Genomic DNA, 22,457 nt, shown 5'->3' on the forward strand with positions numbered 1-22,457 from the left:
TCTACAACCTCCACAAGAAAAAAATGTGGTTCTTTCCCCATCCACCAAGAAAAAAAAGCAATTATAATTGACAGCAAAGCTTCCCCAAAATATTCTTTGCTTACCTTAATTACAAAAATTTGTATATCTGAACCCAAGTTATATGGATATTTGGGTTGACGGTAGAAAATTACTATCAATTATCATGGCACTGTATTTGTTCAAAAGAATAAAAGTTAATTCGTTGTTGTTTAAACTTCTGTGTTTATAGAAAATTCTGTTGTATAATTTATTTGCAGGTTTTTAATGCGAAAACGGCAGAGCTCTTGAGTCACCATCAAGTTGAGATACAGCAGAAATTCCCTAAAGAAGGGTATGAGTTTTCTGTAGTTTTTTATTTGTGTATGTTTTGGTAGAGCTTATATATTTTTATCTATGAATGATCAAAACTGAAGTTGATTAATAATTAAGAACATTGTGTCTGCTATAAAAGACTGTGGTAGGAAAAATGGCATAAAAACTTACATGGGGTGCTCTCAGTTACATAAACTAAAAATACTTAGTGTTTTACTCTGACCACTTATTAACGTATTTAAAGTTTAAACTTTAAAGTTTAATTTTAAAGTTTAAATGAGACTTAAAATCTCATTTAAAGTGACAAAGCTGGTCATTTTTACAATTTAATCAGAGTCTTCAGCTTAGTCCATAGAAATTGCTTAGTTTGTTCTCAGGTGTGTTTTTTTTTTTTCTTTGTTCTTAACTGACCTACCATTTGCTGCCAAAGCCCTCTGTATAGAATAAACCAAAACAAAATTCTTTGTTTTCTGTGGATGGTTTTGTTGTGAAAATACAACTTACTGTTTAAAAAGGGTTTGAAATTCATTACACTTTTTCTAGATATGTAAAACATACTTTGTGGTTATGTTTGTGTTGGAATGCTCAGCTGTTTTTTCAGACTAGAATTTCTTTTTTTCCCCTAAATGTAATTTTTTGTCTTTTTATATTTTTTGTCTTTTTGTTAAAGATGGGTGGAACAAGATCCAAAGGAAATACTAAAGTCTGTCAATGAATGTGTGGAAAGAACCTGTGAGAAACTGCAACAACTGAACATAGACGTCACTAACATAAAAGGTATTCCTAGTACTTAAGGGTAACTGAGAGCTTTAACATACTCATGGTTGAGCAAGTCAGATTCTCGAGTTTTTAAGTCAATAAAGAGAAAGGTGGCAGCATGTGCTGGCCTCAAGAAAAAAGTTAAATTGGAATTGAGAACAGTTTGTTTGGGAGGAATAGTGAGAAAATAAGTCCTTCGTGTATACTAGCAATGCAGAGTCTACAAAGTCGTCTTAACGTAATCTTGCAAAATCAGAGACAAGTGATGAATGAAGAAATTCTGAAATTTAAATTAGGACTTATTGGGAAAAGCCGGTTTTCCTGTCGGTGTTGTTGTGGTCTCAAGTTTGTGGCGAAAAAAAAAAGAGATTTAGAGCACATATGTTAAGCAGCAAATGTTGAACGATGAGTTTTTAGAAGTAATATTTCTAGATTATAACATGAAAAATTGGAAGCTTTTTATTTCCCATTTACTTTCCTCTTCTCCTTACCTGTTCCTCCTTCCTCTCCACTTCTCCCTTCCCTCCCTCACCCCCCAAAAGGGGAAAACAAACCTTCTGAAAAGGATACTTCTTTCTATTTTGTCCCGAAGCCATTGGAGTCAGCAATCAGAGAGAAACAACAGTGGTTTGGGACAAGACAACTGGAGAACCTCTTTATAATGCTATTGGTAATTACTATACTTTCTGAATATGTAATATCATAAAATGAGCATGTTGTAGAAAAATGCTTTCCTAGTTTCCTGTGCAGGTCTCATTGTGGCCTAGCCTACTAACTTCTTTGATTGTTTGATTATTTGTGTCATAAGCTGTGTGTTTGTATACACCAGTGCAATTAAAAAACCCCAAACTATTCTGTTAACATTGTTTTTTGTTAGAAGCCCATAAAGTGATTTATTAAATAATAATGTTCCTGAGGGGTTTTGTACATCCCTGGCATGTAATGAAGCTCTGACTTATGCCCAATCAGTTCCTTTTAAATGAAGGAGGTTACAAAATTTTCAGGATGCTTTTGATTTAACTTTAAAGGGAAAATGTGTTAAGTAGGCTTAACGAATGCTTATTGGTTTGGAGTTTTGTTTTGAACTTACCTTAGCTTTTCAGATTATGTCAGCTGAGAAATAGTAATTGTCTAGATTTGCTCTTTTAGGCCATGTCAAGTGTCAGATTTAGTTTAGCACAGTAGCACTGAAAAAACAGAACTCTTCTGTATTCAAATATATGTTAACAGCTTTATCTTAAGCCCAGCTGTACCTTGATAACTCTGACGTAGCACTTCAGTTCAAAGTTTTCATAGGAATAGTAAATAATCAACCTCCTATTTGTTTTAACCTCTGAGTTTAATGACAGTCATCTGCCATGAACCAAGTAGTATTAGTCATTTTATTATGCTCTGATAGAGAAAAATATATATCCTATTACACAGAAAATCCTGTTTGATTTCTCAAATCGTTTGTTCTTCTAAATCAAATGAGTTTATCTAACCATTTTTAATTTTTACATCAGTGCATTTAAAATACAATGGCAATATGACGTTCTTTTGACTACACAAAAAGCTAAAAATAAAGAAAAGGAATTTACTGGCAAGAGCTCTAGTTTTGTAGAAGAAGCTTGTACATGTCACTTTTCATGTCTTAAATCAGTTGATCAGTTAATTTTATTTGTGTTTTTAGTATGGCTTGACCTGAGAACCCAGTCAACAGTTGAACGGCTTCTTAAAAGAATTCCAGGAAAAAACAAAGCCTTTTTTAAGGTAAGAGATATTCTAGAACGTTTAAATAGTAGCTGAACTATTATTGCTACAGTACATAATGTTTTGGAGATGTGTGCTTAAAATTCCCCAAAACAAGGTCAGTCAGTTGTAGCTTCTAGTCCCTTCTTAGCTTGTCAAATAATAAAAAATGTGCATAGTACTCTACACCCATCTGAGACTGGGAAATGTTTATTTTCCTGAAACTAAGCAGTTAACACTCTTTACACATCTCATGAGAGAAGTTAAAAGAGTAATCATTAGAAGAGACTTATTCATGTGCTACCTATCCAATGATAAGTAAATATTAACACAAAAATTAAGAGCAAGTAGAAAAAACTGTTTGAAAAATAATTTATTGATGTGAAATGTATTATCCTTTCTCATCTTATGCCTTAATATTGAAATTAATTGCAACCAATCTGAGAACTGGGAAGGTAGTTTATAAATAGCACATTCATTCTTTTTTTAATATGGATATATATATAAAACAATTTGGAAAATATGAGACCTTTTTGCAAGCTTTTAAGTCTTTGATTTATATTTTCCTTGATTGATTATATACATATTATGTATTTTATATATTATAGGTTTTCCTATACACAGAAAATGGATGTCAAAATGCATATAAACTTAATTGATTTTTAAGTTCTAGTAGAATACAAATTCCATCTTTCCTGTGTCGTGCTGCTCATTTTTGTTGTCATTATTTGCTGTCTGGTCATATGGAGATATCCTAGATAAGACAGGACTTTTGCAAACAACTACTTCCACGTAAATGGTCTTTGAACTGTGTTTAGGTCAGCTTTGATCTTTGCCTATTAATGCACTGGTCATTTAGTTTTGATATTTGCAGACTTGTGTATTGTATGCTTAGTACTTAAATAACAAGTTTGTGTAATTTCTCTTAGTTTTGTGTCTTCAATTTTTCACTTACTATCGCCATTTTTATATGTAACTACAGTATTCATGGAAAAGATACTTGCATGGTGTTTAATTTTTTAATTTTATTTTACAGTTTAGGACTGGTCTTCCCCTTAGCACTTATTTTAGTGCAGTGAAACTTCGATGGCTTTTGGATAATGTGGAAGAGATTAGGCAAGCAGTTGATGATGGAAGAGCTATGTTTGGAACTATTGATTCATGGCTTATATGGGTATGTATTTGTGAGTTTATGATCACTCTTTTTAAAATTAATTTCCACATCATGCAAATTCCTGTGGAAAGTACTGTGACACACAATGCCCACCAATCACACAGTGATGTCAATACAAGCCACTAAAGAAATTCCATTAAAGTTCCTTGCAAGTTGAACTTTTAGTGTCCCTGTATCACTATATTATTTTGTAGGTGCTTATGTGTAGTTTACCATTTATAGGTTGCTGTAAAATTTTGCTCATGCTTTTGGAAAACTCTTGGACTTTAGAAAGGTGTATCAGGCAGCTTTGCAGTTTAAGGATCCAGGAGGTACTGTTGTACCCTTATTACCTCTCTCATGCCTTTGTTCCACTATCACAGGTCTGCCTCTTTAGTGGTTCAGAAATATCAGAGTTCCCAGTCCCAAGCTGAAAGCTTTATGAATTTAGAAAAATTTTTTTGTAGTTTGTTGAAATAAACCTGTATCTTTTCTTGGTGATTACTGCTGATTTTTTGTTGTTGTTGTTCAGAGTTTGACAGGTGGAAAGAATGGAGGTGTTCACTGTACAGATGTAACCAATGCCAGCAGAACAATGTTGTTCAACATTCATTCCTTGGAATGGGATCCTGAGCTCTGCCAGTAAGCTCAGTTTTTCAGTAATACTGTTATTTAAATAGTTTCTGTAAGGGACATGTGAAGAAATTCCTTTAATGGTAACAATCTCTTATCTAGACTAAGATCAGGAATTACTGTTGTATTTACTGTTAACATTAGTATTTAAGAGTCATTGTTCTCCAGATGTTCAAATTACAACTGTCTGGATTAATTAAAAGGAACAGATTTTTTCTGTAGGTGGAAGACTGGATCATAGAAACAATGACATTCAGTAGTTTCTTTATTCCTTAATCAAATTTATGAGGCAGTTACAATGATAGTGTCTCTATTTTCAATTTAAATTTATTAACAACAATATTATAAAGATATTGTTGGAGGAGGAATTACTTCCCACATGAAAGTGTTGGCTATGTCTTCAAAATATTCAAATATATGCTGTTTTACTCCCTAATTTAGTGTCACGTACTGTAACAAGTGGAAAAACACTTTTATAGTTTCTTTTATAGTTTTTTTTTTTTACAGCTTAAAGTTTTTTAAGAAAATAAATGCAACATGCTTTCTGATGTAGCACTGACCATATATAAACATTAATTTGTATTGTGTTCAGGTTCTTTGATATTCCTATGGAAATACTCCCAAAAGTACGAAGCTCCTCTGAGATTTATGGCCTGATGGTATGTTTTCTTGTGTGTGTGTGAAGTTAATCTTGCAAAAATATAACTATATCAATATAGATTTGACAGATTGAGACTAATGGCTTTTGTTAGACCAGTATTGTTTGGTTTATGATTAATATGTCATTATCTGCTTTTGTATAAAATTATATGAACTTGAATATTCGTTGTTTTCTCTTTCAAGTGCAAATAGACAAAACAAGATGGAGGTTTTTGATAAGGATAAAAATTTGGGGTTTTTTGTTACGGTTACTTATTGGTTTAGAAACTAGCCTTCAGAATGCAATGTATAATCAGTAGGTTAAAAGAATGACATTGCTGTTAGTAGAGCACAATATTTTTACTTCTTGTACAATCGAAAAGAGGACATGAAAGTCGCTATGGAAGTCTTCATGATCTAAGAAGACTGGACAAGACATGTAATGTCTTATTACCACATAACAAAAGGCAAGATTAGTTAGTTACTGTGAACTGGAAAATCACAAGTAACACCTCAGATTGCCTTCTTTTTGAAAAATAAACTTCTTTTGCTGTGTATATTTACATAGCACTCAGCAAAAAAAATATTTTGGAATATTGTGATGTCTTTTTAATCACACTGCTTCCAGTGCAGCTGTGAATATTACTTAAGAGTAAATCATTAATTGTTATCATGGGGCTGAGGTTTCAAGTTTACTTTGATGTATCACTAACACTTCTGATACAGGGGCATCTAATTTATTAGCTTCAGAATCAGATAAACTAAATGTTGTGGTTTTGCATTCTTTTTCCTGGTAGTCTGCCCTATTGTTTGCTAAGAACATAGAGGCATTTTTGTAATTAAGACAAATTATGGGATTTTTATTTAAAATATAACTCGAACTTGCCTGAAATGTAAGTATTTTTGCTAATCTGTTAACGGAGATGCCACTATTAATCATTGATGACTTTTTGTAATGTGAAGGTTGGATGAGAGTGAGTTGTGTTAAGCTGAATGAGTGAGGTAAATGGAAAAAGATACTACCTATCAACTGAAACAGAATAGCTGGTCACTTTAAATGTGAACTTTTGTTTCTCTTCCCCTTCCATTTTTTTTCTTTTTCTTCTTTTTGCTGACTGTAGAAAATCTGTCCTAGCCTGGTGAGTAGAGGCTTCCATTAGGCTGACCACCTCTATCTTATCCATTCTGTTCAGATGCTGTGCATTTCCATGGGTTTAAGGATTAGTAAAAGCACACTTTCTAGACCAATAAATTTAGTGGGTATTTCCAAATCAGAGTTCATGCCAAAGTTGTTTCTGAAATGTAATCTCGATGTATATGTTTGCCTTAAATATTCAACAGCCTGCAAATTCTTTTTATAATGAAGTGAAAAATACAGAAACTGGCTAATAAATGTTGTCTGTTTCATTTTATAAATGAGGAAAGCATGCCATTCTGTCTACAAATATTCATTCTATTACAGTCAAACGTCAGATTCATGCAGGGATTTTTAGTGCATTTATAAGCTACAATTACCTTAAATCCAGTTAATTAAAATGAGAATTAAAGGAAAGAAGATTCAGATTGGAAATGCACTTGCATGGCTTCACTGACAATGCATTTTCACAATTGCACAAAGAAACAATTTACAGAAAGAAGTAAAAATTGTCAGGTTATAAATTTCTTATGATACCTGTGGCAAGTATGCAACTGAAAAACTACATGGTAATGTTTGGAAGAAATTCTATATGAGACATAAAATACTGTGTCTTAAAATGAGGCATCTGTCTTTGCTTTGTGTGTCATCACAATCACTTTTTTTTTCTTACCGTTTTGCACTTTTGTATTTTACACTTGACACTGGACAGATTACACTGAACCTGATTTTCTGTACACTATGATGTCAATAAAATTTATGTTAAGAACTGTTGAGGTGACATAAAGTACACCTGTAAATTTCCTGATCTATTTTTTAGTGTTTTAGGCATGAGCTGCATTAAGCTGAAGTCCAGTATACACCTGAGCTGAGCCATGTTGCTTACGTTACCCTTCTTTGTTTTCCTTTGAGCATTACAAGTTTAGCTTCTTTTTCATTGCTTTAAATTGTAGTCACAGAAAGCTAATTTGGAACTTTTCTTTCTCTTTTTACAAATCAGAAATCTGGAGCTTTGACAGGTGTACCGATTTCTGGGGTAAGTCCTACTTCAGCTCAGACTCTGCCATGGGAAACTGATACTGCTTGAACGTACCTTCACTGGAAAAAGCTTTAAGATGGGCAAATCCTGCGACAAATTAAGTTGATGGGTTTTTACTTCATGTTGAACATGAAGTAAACTTTTAAAGTTGAATTATTAATTGACTGGATTCTTCATTATTAAGTTAAGGTCTGGCTGTGGAAATACAGCTGACAGCATTAATGCATATGTGTAGTGCTGTTGGAAACTTAGGATCTCCAAGTAAATGATTAACATTGCAAAATGGAAGCAAGCTCTGCTTTGTGTATAAAAGGAGTTCAATATATACATAATACAGAAATGTTGGGCAGATTCTCAGCTTTTTCCAATACAACATGCATAAAGATAGTAAATTTTAATTTTTATTTCTTTCAATTGTTCACCGTAAGTAGCATGATGCTTTTCGTTTGCAGTTCTTACAAAGGGAAGAGTAGTAAAAAGCACAGGTTGTCTCTATAGATTTTTCCTCACTTTCAGTTGCCTACATGCTCCTAATAGAGTTATAGTTAAATATATCTATTCATGTTCCTTTTTCATGCGATTCATGTGCAGACATTTGCTAAAAAAAAAAATATCTCTTTTCAGTGCTTGGGTGACCAGTCTGCTGCTCTTGTTGGGCAAATGTGTTTTCAAGATGGGCAGGCAAAAAATACGTAAGTCATTCTGAAAATTCTAAGATAAACACACTGTTCAGTTTTGAATTTAATATTATGTTCTCTTTCAAGCTACCTGCCAAATGCTTTTGTAGTTACTGCATAACTACCCCTCTATCTTTTGACTGTGTTGACCTACAAAGTAAACAGTGTCCTGACTTGTATATAAAATAACGAAGATATTAAAGTTATGTGGTTTATGAGGTGTATTTTGGAACAAAGTCACTGTGAGGAAATATCTCTGTGTAACAGGAGGTTTTTCATTTTAAAATTCTCCAAAACACAGATTAAAAGAGTTGCAGTAGCATTTACATTGTGACCTAAAGTTAAACAAATACGGGCTGTGTAAGTTAGATTGCGTAGACTTGAATGAGAAAAAAAAAAACAGCATTGCTAGATGGGAAACGTTTGTTTCAGTTGCAGTGCTTAGTTTTACCTCTGTGTCTAGCTCAGCATCGAGAATTTTACATTTGGGTTTTTTTCTGTTTCTCAGCCTCTTAGTGTTCCTTGTTTAAAATAGCTTATCAGTTAAATCAGGCAACTGGTGTAATCAAACATTCGAGGAAAAGCTCTGCTCAGATGACTTACTGTTCCATTTACAACCATGTGCTTAACTGAGCGTGTAGGTACATACACAGTATGGGACTTTCACAGATTTAATTACACATGAATCAATACTTGTTGCTAATTAACTTTCACTTTATCTTTTATATTTATACACAAATTTAATGACTAGTGGCCTTCTATTTTAGTAAAACAAACATGGTTCTAAGTAAAATTGTTGCAAAGTTATTTTTATAAGAAATACTTTTATAACACAAGAGACTTTTAGGGGAAAAAAAAACAAAACAGCTAAACCAAAAGGTAAAAGTGAGATTATTTTTTTTTAACCTATTTGAGTTATTTCTTTACCGCTTTACCCTTTTCTCTCCAAATATAACTGAAGACTATCTCAGTACTATTTTAAGCTATCAGTTTTCAGGGTATTAAAAAGGTACGGAACTAATAATTTCTTAGAATAAGTTAGAGTGGATTATAAGTATTTTGTACTCCTTTTATTAAACTGTGTCCTTATAAGTCTGTGTATGCACACATATATGTGATGTGGTCTTCAAATGAGAAATATGCCCTTTTTAGAATTTTTTTAACTGAATATGTTTAAAGAAAACCCTCTTCTTTGTGAGAGGAACAAAGTTTCTTTAATTTTCCCCTTTAAAAACTTGAATTTAATGTTGTGGAATATTTATTTTATAAAGTAGCTTTCATAATCAGCTTCAATTGAGGTAGGTAAACACTGCCACCGAAGAGGAATTCATACTTAGTTTTCAGCCATGTCTGCTCCTTGATCAAGTATTATACAGAAATAGCCAGGGAGAGAGGTGTGGGACTAGATTTTTCAGCTGCAGGCTGCATTTAGATCAACTTTTGGAGGATAGTTTTATCGTCGGTTAATGGTAACATGACCTTCAAGGGACAAAAAGTGGTGTCATGCAGTCATGAATTGCAGTAACAGGTTATCCTTTAAACATCCTGGTTTTAACTTTCCTTTGCTTTCATGCTAGGTATGGAACAGGATGTTTCTTGCTGTGCAATACAGGTCAGAAGGTCAGTTGCATTTTTTAGTTGTTCACTTTTTTATTTACAATATTTAAGTTCTTGAGTACAACTATATATTAGCCTTTCTTAAACTTCCTAACAATTATATTGCTAGGGATAAGGAAAACCGCATACTGAAATCTGAAAGAATTGAAAGTAATAATTTGTTCAAGGTCTTTCGGTAAGGCTCCATTTCCTAGCTCCTTAAAGTTTCCAAAAAGAACTTTTCATAGCAAGTTTCTTGCTCTTTCCTTGTATATGTTTCTTAACCTCACCCAGAAGTGCTGAGTGTTGTGTTACTTAACCACATGCTTTTCTCCTTCTCTTGGATATTTTATTTCTTCCCTTCATGTTCTCCCATTGTTTCTTTGTAGTTGTAGTTGAACAGATAGTGCAAAGCTTTGGCTTCCTTCTCCTTTACATCTCCTCCTAAAGACCCTCAATTCTTTGCTCTAAGGAGTCTGGAAAGATCTGAGGTAGCTTGTGGAAACGAGAATTAACACCAGTGGCCTGAGGGTTCTATCTTAGGTGTTTATTTAGAGTGACTGATAATTCACTTTGTTTAAACTTTCCATATTTCTTTTTTTTTGTTTCAGTGAAGGTTTTGTCTCTTGTTTATTATAATTTGAATATTTTTATTTAAATATTTTCTGCCTTCATTCATGCTTTACCTTTTCTTTTGACTTTCCCCATCTAGTCTGTGTTCTCTGAGCATGGTCTTCTAACCACAATAGCTTACAAACTGGGCAGAGACAAACCAGTTTGTTATGCACTGGAGGTAAGTCCAGTAATTTCTTCCTTTTTGCAGTGAAACATGTTCTTGTTTACTGCTGTTTTGTAGTATTCTTATGTTTTCTTCAGTTGCATGGAAATCAAAATAGCTTTGTGTTATAGTTTGTGTGCCTCGAGACTTATGTGTGGTTTTGGTTATCCCTATCTCCAATCTGTATCACGTAATCTAATAAAAATATTTCTACATTGCATCAGGGCATTATATTTTCAGGGCATGATGGCTATAACATTTTTTCTGTTACATGGTCTTTCAAATCTTTAATAAATGTTATAAGTAAATAAAACAAATATTTTTATACTAAAATTGGGTTTTAAAAGGAGGGGAAAAAAGTACTAGTGTTTCAGTTATCCTCTCATAATAAAAGTCATAACTACATTTCTTTAGTTTTTATTTCATTCTAATGGATTTTACTTCTAACTTTTAAAAATCCGAATCAAATTTCTGCGACAAGAATCCTCTAAGAATTGAGCATTTTTTACCTACTAAGACTTCGGTGCCTACTTCCAGAATTTAGTTCCTCAATTCTCCACGTAACTGAGGGCATACAAATTTTGTAGAAAATTGGATTTTTACTTTAACTTCAGGGTTCATTGTTCTAAAGCTCTGCTTCTGAAGCACAGATCAGCTGAGCACCTATTTGGCACCAAAGGTTCATTGGGAATAACAGAATGATTATTCTTCCATCTATGTTACTTACGTAACTTGATCTGATAGTAATTCTCAAAACATGCGTACTGAGTCCTTTGCAGCTATTGAGGTTTTTTAGAGAGCCTCTGTTTTCCATGTGAAACAGACAAAGACAGCACACAGGATTTTCTTCATTGGGAGAATAGTTTGTGGCTTATGGTACTTTACTAGGATGTGGGAGGCTGTGTTCGTTTCCTTTTCCTTCCCTAAGGAAAGTTGATCTTGTATTTGCCCTGTTCTGGCAAACTTTGGGGTTTTCATTTTGTGCAGGTGTGCGAGAGGCTTGTTTTGTTTTTAACCCATGCTCTTAAAGCAAGCACTGGAACTGTCTTGAGAGTGATTTGTATTTCTGCATGCTGAAACACGTGCATGTGTACTTTGCTTCTTCCTCATCTCCACGTCTTTAATGATACTGTCTGAAGAAATGGCTTCAACAGAAGATTTTAAGTGTCCTTTCTCCTATAACCATGCTAGGCTCATCTACAATCTGCTGGTTAAGACACTTTCCAGAGAGGCAAAAAATGTGGATTCAGCCTTTTCTTTTAATCAAACCCTTATCTTGTAACTGTAATAGCTAGCTGGTTAGAAAACACCCCTGCTCCTTCTAGCAATGGCTTTGAATGAAAATATGCTGCTGCTCCCGTTTTACTTGAAGCTTAGTCTAGTAGACTTGGGACTGTCTTGTAGAGAAGTCCATTTGGACTTTGGAGTGAGGTGGGAGCCATGCCATTCATCTAAGATATGATGGAGCCATTCAGGGCCGTTTGCTAAGGCAGCAGAGCGATTTTGCTGGCAAATGCAAGTGCCTAAATTTTCTGTCTGTCTGGGCATTTGTATTTAGACTCTAGACATAGGCAGTCTTGGTTTTTTAAATCAAAGCATAAAAATCTTAATTTGTCAGAAAAAGAAGGCTGAAGCAACTTGACATCGTAACTTGATATTTGGGAGAAGACCTAAATTAGAGACAAGAAGACTTGCTTGGGAAAGGCCTTGGTAACTCCCTGCCATGGAAGAAATCGTGCAATATGCACCTTTTCTACATGGAGCCCGTGTAACAGGCTGCCATTTTGACATGACAGTCTCCAGCTGCCAAGAAACTTGTGGTTTGGTTGTGAGCATTCTTGGGAGTGCTTTAAGCTGTGACTGTAAGCCTGCAATTGGAGGCCGCAGCTACCCCTCTTTTCCAGTTTCGTAAAAAGGAACACGAAGCTACCAGTTGTTGTCTCCTAATGTTGTAGTGATTTTGTTTCCTTCAGGGATCTGTTGCAATAGCTGGTGCTGTGGTTCGTTGGCTGAGGGACAATCTAGGTATCGTTAAGACTTCACAGGAAGTTGGTGAGTATTCACAATTTGGAGCTGTTCAGTTCTTTAGGTTTTCTTTTCAAATGTCTCAATGTCTCTTAATGTTGAATGGAAGCTCAAAATATTCAATTAAAGAAAAGCTGGAAGATGCATATATTTTGCTGTGTTTGAACAATTTGTTTTGCATCCATGAAATCAATGTTTATTGATACATGTATTTCATAAAGCAGATCAATACAGTCTTTGAAACCCTTTGTCAGCTTTGTTCTGTTGCAATCTGTAATTTTTAGTAGCTTCCCTAGCAAGCAGTGTATTTCCTGGTTGCATACAATATTGAATTTTCCAGAGCCAAGAGTATTTAAGTCTCTATTACAGAAGCCAGAGCATATTTGATCCTAAACCTACATATTCGTTGCTGTTGTAAACATGAGAACCTGAGGCCCTACTTATGGAATGATTTATGTAGAAGGCTTCATATCTCTTCAGTTAGGGACCTCAGTTTGCAAAGGTGCCTCTGAAAGGAATTATGGAGGATGATAATCTGTTTCGGCTAAGAATATGGCAATCCTTTAGCATTTGAGTAGCTGATGTTTTCTGCTTGAGCTGAGCTGAAACAACTTGACATTATAGAAACTAGGAATATATCAAACTTTGAAAAAGGAGAAAAATGTTGGAGGCATGCAAGTGTAACAGTTTGAAACTGACTGATTTAATGAGATTTAGGATTAAAAAGCAATTCATTACGTATTTTTAATAATTTGATATCTTATTCGAAGATGGAAAAATTTAAAATTCAAATTTTATGTAAAACATCAAAGATTAAGCAAAAACTTAAAACATCAGTCTGTTTTTCTGTAAGAAGGCTTCACAGATCATACAGAAGAATATGAACTACTATCACATGAATTAGCCAGCTGTTGAAACACTACAGTACCTCTTGGCTTCACAAGCTTGCCTAGACCTTTGGAAGGTTTGAGTTTCAAGAACTTTAATCTTGTCAGTGTTGTTAAAGTCATGTGGGTCTTCGTCATCTCTTCCTGTTTCTCTGAACATGTCCTTCCTTCTCCCTTCACTCCTTTTTTAAGTGGAGTCTATATGAAAGTACCATTGTCAAAAGACTTTTTGAATAAGTTTTCCTACTTCTTTTCTCTACTGCTGTGCTTCTCTGATCAATGCAAACAGAAGAAATTTACAAAAGCAGAAAAAAAAATACTTTCCTTTCTGGTTATAGGAAGGAGCTGCACATTAGCATTACTTCCTTTGCAGTTCTAGTTGTTTTCACATAATTTAAAAAATTACAAATATTTTAATATTGGGGAGTTCAGATATCCAAAGTTATTACCCAGATATTAAGAAACTTCAGATTTCCTTGTAGCTGGACTTGTGATTATGTACATAAGCTGAGAATTTAGAACTGTAAATCCATTTGAAATTAATGGGAATTTATTTCTTAACTCCCTTTGGTCTTGATCAGTTTCCCTTGCTTGCCTTGACTTAAATGCAAGTAAAGTGTGACCTTTTGGACTGCTTTGAAGGTTGCAGTCTTTACCCACAGGATACCCTTTGAAAACCTCACGGAATCTAGGTCAGAATATTGAGTACATGATTTTGGTTTTCAGTTTTGATTTTTCATTTTACATTTCCCACAACTCCCCATGCCCCAACTTCCATTCATATTGTTGCAAATAGACAACAACTATGTTAATGAGGAGCAGCGTGCCAGAGTTAGTTGTACTTTCTAATTGTATGTGGCTTCATTATTTTTGTAGCTACCTAACATATTCTGATATTTTCCCTGTTTAAATAATAACACCTTTAATTATTGTATTTAAGTGTTGGTACAGTTGTAAAAAGCTAAGTGAAGGTTGTTTGTGTGTGTGCATTAGAAAAACTGGCCGCGGAAGTGGGGACTTCTTATGGCTGCTACTTTGTGCCAGCATTTTCAGGACTTTATGCACCATACTGGGAACCCAGTGCAAGGGGGTAAGGATCTGACTAAACACTGCATTTGCAAGGAGATTTAATGATTTTAGATATTATCACTAGTCCTTCCAGGTATGTGAAATTGTTCTTTTTGTTGCTTTGATGTGTCTGGATACATCATTCTCTGTGGTATCTTCAAGGAACTACTGTGTTTCTCTTTTGTATTTAAACTGTTCAAAATAGCAACTGCTACTGGGAGAAAAAGAGGGATTAGGTAGCTCAGCTACTCACTCTCCTCTCCCCCCTCTCCAAAAAAAAGCAGGCAGGGGACAGGGAAAACATTTGGGCTGGGTTGCGCATTTCAGAGGACAAGGGCAAGATAGTTCTATCATTCTCACTGCTAATGGGACCAGCTTTTTTGTTTCACACATTTCTGGTTCTGAAAGGATTTTTAACTCACTAAAGAGAAAGGAGGTCTGCATACCTGTGAGCTGTCAGGCAACAGAGGTAGAAAGTGAAGAATTTAGTGCTGATTAGTTTTTTTGAGCTCAGTTTCCCATGGCTGCTGTATTCACCATCTCAAATGATACACATTCTCAAATTAATTCCTGGCCACTTCTCTTCCCTCTCCTTCCCCTTATGTCCAGCTTTCTTTCCAGTCTGTTGAACACTCTTTTCTCTTCTCCCTCCAGTCCCTTTCCTGGTTGTTAAGACTTAACTAGCTGGTACTAGTTAGAACTACTAGTTCAAATAATAACCTATTTGTCTTTTCTGCTTTTGTGAGTTTGTCTACTGTTGCTGGAATCACAACATGCCATGGGAGTCACAGAAGCATAACAGATTTAAATATAAAATAACTTACCTAAAGTCAGAAAAGAAATCTTAAATAATATCTAGTTTCTAAGGTTTCAAGTAGTTGCGTCTTTAGAATTTAGATGCTTTTCGTATGTAGTAAGAAAAAAATCTTGTAGCTAAATGTTTTTAGTTTTTCAGATCACAGTGCTTAACTTTTTTTAACTGTTAAAAGCTGATCTTTGGAATGGCAACTAAGAATGTCCTTTAGCATCTTTGAACTTGCACGTACCCAGCACCAAATATAGAAGTATTTCTATGTAGTATGCTACTATTCCTCAGACGTTGAAATAGAATAAAAGGATGATTATTTGCTCTGCTGTTCAGAGTACTTTGATAGAATTCAGCTTACTCATGGTTAGGTGTAGCATAATTTCCACATCCAAAAGTCTCTTTGAAGGTGCAAAATCAACTAATGATCAGAATATATCCAAAAACAATTTTAAGCATTTAGAACACAGTGCTGACCCAGCTGGGCTTTCTCCTAAGAACTGAAAGCACTAGAGAATTTATTAAGATTTTAGTGATAGGTGATACTATTTTTTAAAGAAAAATCAGCCTCAATCATACATTTCCTTTCCTTAAAGAAGGATTAGAATTTATGTGTGTGTTTGTGTGTATGGGTGAATATGTACCTATTTGCATGCTGATCGGCAATAAAGTTTTAATTAATGGCAATTGTATTGATTGGACACCAAAAGCATGTTTGTCAGGAAAACAGGGATGAGAGAGTTTAGATTAAAGAGAAACAAGCTTTTTAATATTAAAAAACAGTCCTCATACAATAGAACTGAATGAGCTTTGAATCAGAAGACCTAGCTCTGAAGTAACAGTATATGTCTGATAAAGAAGAATGTCCTAACTGTTTGGTTTTTTTTTTTTTTCCTCTTCAACAGTATTATCTGTGGCCTTACTCAGTTTACAAATAAAAACCACATCGCCTTTGCCGCACTAGAAGCAGTCTGCTTTCAAACACGAGAGGTAAAGGCAAATTGGATCCTAAATTCGTTGTAAATTAGTATGATAACAGGGACCGTAGATCTTCAGGAAGAGAGAGAATTGAGAAGATTTAATGAAGATTGATCATATGCTTTATATTGTACTTGGATGCTATCCTTCTCTTTACATGGTGTTGAAGTTGAAAAAATGTTCCTGTGGGCTTAGCTACAATGATGTGGTTGGGTGGTACATTATTTTGGGGTGGCAATGCTGCTTTTTATCAGCACTTAAAATAAGGTGAATGGATTTTGTGAATATTTTGAGAGGCAGAAAGTAGAAACATTAAAGTGACAAAGCCAGTGCCATAACTAAAAAGTTGCATTAGTGTAGGAGACTGCATTTTATATTGTCTGCTGTGACAGAGATGGCTTATGCTGCTTCCGGTACACAAGAACAAAAATGAGTTAAAGCAAGACAGCAGCAAACATACCAAGGGAAATCTGGATTCACTTCCTGCCCTTACATCTTGTATTGCCTTAGCTAGCATTCTGCAACAGCAAACCTAAATTCTCACAGAAGAAAAGAATCCTTCAACCAAATCAAAGGGGTTGGTATCAGTATGTTCTGAGCATCAGAATCTTTGTATCACCGTCTACTCTCAATTTACGCTCCCTGTGTTCCATACAAATACAGGAGAAAATGAAATCCCTAGACCCCAAAGGGTAACAGTCAAACCTTAATTTGTTTGCATGTTTTTAAACTGCTGTTATTGAAACATAGAGAGTTTTAAAATAACACCCAGCTAAAACTGTGTGAAAGGAAGAAAGCACCTTGCTGTTTCTGTAGTGACATAGAGTAGAGTAAAAAGTGCTCATGTGGAAAAAGCCAGAAATTTCACCCAGATGTCTGCTTTTGAAGCTGTGCTAACAGCCTTGGAGTCCTCAGAAAGTCGTGAAGAAGCTTGGAAGTAGCATATATCTCTAATTCTGGTACTAGAAGTCAGGGTGAAGTTACAGGGAACCGAACTGATGGTCTAGTTTGTTGTCTGCTCCTCTCTTTCCTTGTCCCTCCTCCCATCCATTCCCTCTCATGTGACAACTCAATGAACTTTCCAGCAGAAAATTATCCCTCTTTTTGCTGGGCTATTTTTCTGCTGGATTAATGACCTCAGCTGCCTCGCAGAGGGGTGTAGCAAATGTCACAATGAGAGACAGGGCATGTGGCTGGGGGTAGGACGGAGCGGAATAAAGCTCTCAGAGTGAGAGTGAAAGTAACTGAACAGATCTAGTACTTCCTTATACTTTAGTCCATGTGCTTTTATCCCAAAGACAGGAGTTCCTGATCATGTGTCTGGACACACTTAAATTAACAGATTAAGTCCTGGTGACACAGATAAAATATCTGTATATTTTTCAGAGATGCATTGTTAGTTCTGTGTTGTCAGAAACAAAGTTCTTTTTGTTTTAATTCCAATTAAAATGGAAATCTTTTATACCCTTCAGGAAAACCCTCGAATTTCATGCTCATTGGCGTTTTCACTTGTTTTGTTGTGCCATCCAATCCTCCTAAGTCTCTGTTCCTTGTTATCCAAAAATCTCCTTCCTTGTAGCAGACAAATGACACTTGTTACGTTTTCTCTTCCAGAAGGCATTATGGAAAAATAAGCAATTTTTCAATTGTACAATGCTGTCATTAGACAAAACTTACACACTTGGATACCTTGCTCTTCATCCAACCTCAGTACAATAGAGATAGTAGCAGCATGATCATGATTTGTTTTGTCCCTTTATCCCTTCCTGATTTCTAGCATTCTTTTCATTTTTTAATCTCTGCTGAATGCATCGTATGATGCTCTTGCACAGTGGTAAACAAAAAAGCAGAGCCTCCAACAGTATGTGTATGTAAAGCTGAGATTGAGGCAGTGCTGAAGTTCTGCATGGTGAAAAAGGCAGGTGAAAGCAGCACAGACAAATGTAAAAGGATACAACTCAGGACATTCTGTGTGGAGAGCAGTACTAGGTTAGTACTACCAGCAAACTTCGCTACTGTGCTCAAGTCCTCTTTTCCAGGTTTTTTCTAATGTATTGAACAGCGCAGGCCCGTGGACAGATGCTGCCACCACAAAAACTGGCCTTTTACTCTTACTTCCCAGTTTTTAACCATTATTTACCCTATGGCCATTCTTTTAGTTCCTTTAAAGATTTTCTAGGGAGGGACTTTGCTGACTTACTTTCTGGGAACAGGTAGGATCTACTGGATAACTCATCTCTATATAGTTTTTGCTACCTTACAAACCTACATTTTTTTGTTTGTTTTTGAAAAACATGTTGACTTTTCCCAGTAAGGATTGTATAACTGGATACTTTGTGAACTACAGAACAGCACGGAATGCATTTTAGTTTTGGTCTTTTTTGTGGTCTATGTTGCTTAGTCACTTAAAGCTGAGAAAAGCACACCTCTTTTTTAGTCAAATAAATTGAAAAATTACAAAGAGAAGATCATTCTGCGGTAGTTAATGCCTAACTTTGTTAACAAAAATGATGCACTAAGCTTAAAAAATGTAAATGAGACAATTAATTGACTGCTTTTACAAAACCCTGGAAACCCTACTATTCCGCATTTAATAGGTGCTTGTAGAATAATGCCATGGTGTTACCAGTAGCTAAGGTTTGAGGCAAATATTATGTTTTTAGGAAACCCTCTAAAAAGCGTATTGGTAAGTACCGGTGAATTAAATACTGTACTCTTAGTTAATTATCTCTTGCAAACACTTTGACACTTTTCATTTATTTTCAGCTATCCACTGTGCCCAAAAGAAGGAAACATAATTTTCAAAAAAATTACACTAACAGTTTATTTTTGCAATCTGTCTTGTGTAATCTAAAATTCTCAGTTTTCAACAACTAATTTAAAATATTTCAAGAGGCTGCTCTTTCAAAACAGTTCAATGTTCAGCAGTTCCTGTTGAAGTGCCTTCCAGATTGCCAATTCAAATATTTTAATTTTTCAGTTCTTTAATGCATCAAATTAGAGAAAGTATCTAGACAAACTGTAATCAGCTAAAGGACTCTATTTAGTATTACTTCTTCCTTTGTTAGCTTTGACAAATGTTGTAGTTGTCATCAGCCTTTCTTCAAATTTCTTCTTCTCAGACTGTGTAAGTGAACATATATGCTAGATATAGAGCATCTATAGGATTTCTGTGATAAATAGAATGCATTTGCTGTATATTAAAAAAATCTGTATTGTCACTACCTCTGTTTTGTCCTCTTGATATATAGGGGTGGGAAATGATCTACTTAGCACTCTTCAGCAAATGCTGAATTATCAGTATTTTACACTCAGAAGGTATTGTGGATTTCTCTGCAATTAAATCATAACATACATTACTCTTCCGTAAGATTTTAGATGCCATGAACAAGGACTGTGGGATCCCGCTAAGTCAGTTACAAGTTGACGGAGGAATGACCAACAACAAAGTCCTCATGCAACTCCAAGCAGACATTCTCTGTATTCCAGTAGGTAAGATGAAATTACAACTCCTGTTTTCTTTTTAAAGCTGAAAACAACATTGATTTGTAATGGCTAATGAGGACAAATGGGATGACTTGCTTTGTTGTTGCTGGTCTTTTGCTACTGCTTGAGAACGTTGGTGTTTTTTTCAGGAAGAGTTTTCAGATCTTCCATCCAGTTTTGAGTTTCACTTTGTTGAGAATGAGTGGTTTAGGGTCACTCAAAGGGCCCAGAGAAGAGGGGGGAAATGCACCACCACACACTTTTGTAGAGAATCACTGACTTATTTCTTGTGTTAAAATATTACAGCACTATGATGGTATTGAACTTTAAAGTTGTCACATCTAACAATTTTAAAATCAGTGAAATTAATGCTCTCCTGCAATATGTTGGCCCTGAGAATCTTACTCAAAGATAAATCAGAACTTTGCACCTCCACTGCTTGTGTTTTGCACTTGCATTTCAGCAAATAGCAAATGCCCTTTTTAATTTTCCCTTTGCCTGCACAAACCCAAAGATGTATAGTTAGCAGATGAAAGGATATAATCAATGAAATCGGATATTAAAGGCTCCTCTGCCTGAAGCAGAGAAGCAGGCAGTTCAAGAGTTAATGAAACAGATTTACCATTGACATCTTGGGGATGGGATGGTCTTCTATGGCATCTGTGGAAGGCAAACAAGCTAGTAAATACAGGTGTATAGTCTCAAAGATGCCTTTTCTAAATAGAAATGCTTTTAATAACTCAATATCTAGAGCATGGGAACAAGACTGATAACTTGGCCAGTGATCACTGCTTTGAGGAGGGAGGGAGAAGACAAAAAAATAGTATATTATTAACAGGAGTACTCTAAGGAAACTGATGGTTGAGGTCAGCACTGCTGCACGTGGTATGAAAATCAGCAATTGCATGATTCAGTCTTGAAGGAAGTAGTGATCTGAGATACTTCAAAGACTTGGACAACTCATAGGTGAAGTTAGCCTCGTAACCATGTGAGTGGCAATAAAATGAGATTTGCAGTTGGTAAACTTAAAGGAAGCATATAGCAGTTGTAGAAAATATGTATCATTCTAGATATATATGAAATCTTTCGTTCTGATGTTGTCAAGGTGACTTTCATTAAAAATCATCATGGCTTTCTCTGTGATTTACTTCAGTAAAGCCATCAATGCCTGAAACAACAGCTCTCGGAGCTGCTATGGCAGCAGGAGCTGCAGAAGGAGTTGGAATTTGGAGTCTGAATCCTGGAGATTTGACAGCAGTGACATGTGAACGGTTTGAACCACAGATCAACCCGGAGGGTAAAACCCTTTCATATTATCTAAGAAGTTGCAAACAATATTTTATGTCCAACAGATCAGATTTTTTCTTGGTTGCAGTCTAACATACTGATATAAAACCAACTATATAGGAATGTCTTCACAAATGTGGAAGATCAGCTTTGTAGTGTTTGGTTTAGAAAGAAGTGCATTTCACTTGCTGTTTTGTCCATTTATGGACTAGTAAGATTGGAAAATGGTTAAAACAATGTAACTCCACAGGAGAATGTGCTGGGGTTTTTTCCTTTCTTCTTTTTGAAAGAAGCATGGCACTGCGCATTGCAGTTCGTAGCTTTTGAATTATAGTAAGTAAAATCAAAGAAATCTTGAAAGGTTTTTACTGAGAAAGACATCTCCTAAAGCTCCTGTGCATTTGTGAGTTTTCACAGATGTAGAAAGGACAGACTGACTGTTTTTGACAGACTTTTCTTTTGGCTTTAAAAAGCCTACATTAATCATTGGTTTTTAGCTAGCTATCCTTTTCTTCAGTTCTTAAGTGCTTCTAGAGATGGAAAGCATGTACTTGACATAATTAATCCATATGCAAGACAAATGCATTTTTGTCTTTTCAGTTATTTCTTAATTTTGGTACAGAATTTTGTCTTACCAATTTGATTATAATTGCTGGTATAATCCCTACTTCAAGAAATATTTTCAACACTGAAGGGCTTCTACATGAATAACACTTGCTTCATTTTGTCCTACTTGTAAATCTTATTGATGAACATGCAGAAAATTGATTTTAAGGTTTATTTCTCCTTACTGTGCAGAACTGGGGGGTTTGGTTTGGTTTTTTCTGTGTTCAAAACAGGATTTTATAATACTTGTTTTGTGCACACAAACTATACTGTGCAAAAGAGTGGAAAGCTAATACTGTAGTCCTTGCTTCTTAAATACTTGTAGTTGTATTCATATGCATTCAGAGGCTTTTCTGTTTGCTGATTTCTCCATTTCAGAAAGTGAATTTCGCTATGCCAGGTGGAAGAAAGCTGTGATGAAATCTATGGGCTGGGAGACATCTGAAGCTCCTTCAAACGGTAAACCAAAAATTAATGCACGTTGAGTGCTATTAATTAGTCAGTTAGCCTAGGTAGTTAATCTTGAGTTTGGTGACCTTTTCTGTTCATACCATATCTGAACTATTCCAGTGATTTAGAAATTATTACTTAAAACCACTGTGGAAACAAAGCAGGAAAATAGATAGGCCTTCTTCTTGAAAGGAGGGCACAAGCAATATCTTGTAGAGCTCTAAGAACATAGGACATGAAATCAAGGCTATCTGCAGGTTTTGCAGAATAGCATTGGTTTACAAAAGGAAAGAATCTTACCTAGAAGAAGCGATACAGCTCAATTCTAAGACGGTGCAGGGATTTCATAAGCTTTCTTATACTATAACCTCATGTTGCAAAGGAGAAAAATT

The 22,457-nt window shown here is 35.1% G+C and overlaps 1 protein-coding gene across 1 annotated transcript; it reads left to right on the plus strand.

The window, feature by feature from the left end:
* Nucleotides 1-278: 278 nt before the first annotated feature.
* Nucleotides 279-22,350, plus strand: GK (glycerol kinase; the record flags this gene model as incomplete). Its single annotated transcript, XM_009704708.1, has 18 exons — nt 279-352; nt 1,004-1,110; nt 1,685-1,762; nt 2,765-2,844; nt 3,860-3,997; nt 4,509-4,618; nt 5,202-5,268; nt 6,370-6,387; nt 7,384-7,419; nt 8,047-8,114; nt 9,677-9,719; nt 10,408-10,488; nt 12,447-12,525; nt 14,379-14,475; nt 16,164-16,248; nt 19,608-19,728; nt 20,876-21,019; nt 21,994-22,350. Coding segments are annotated over 18 exons (1,533 nt in total), but the record flags the coding sequence as incomplete, so codon positions are not given.
* Between the last annotated feature and the right edge of the window lie 107 nt (nt 22,351-22,457).

This window comes from Cariama cristata, unplaced genomic scaffold (assembly GCF_000690535.1).
Source record: "Cariama cristata isolate BGI_N322 unplaced genomic scaffold, ASM69053v1 scaffold4447, whole genome shotgun sequence".
Taxonomy (NCBI): Eukaryota; Metazoa; Chordata; class Aves; order Cariamiformes; family Cariamidae; genus Cariama; species Cariama cristata.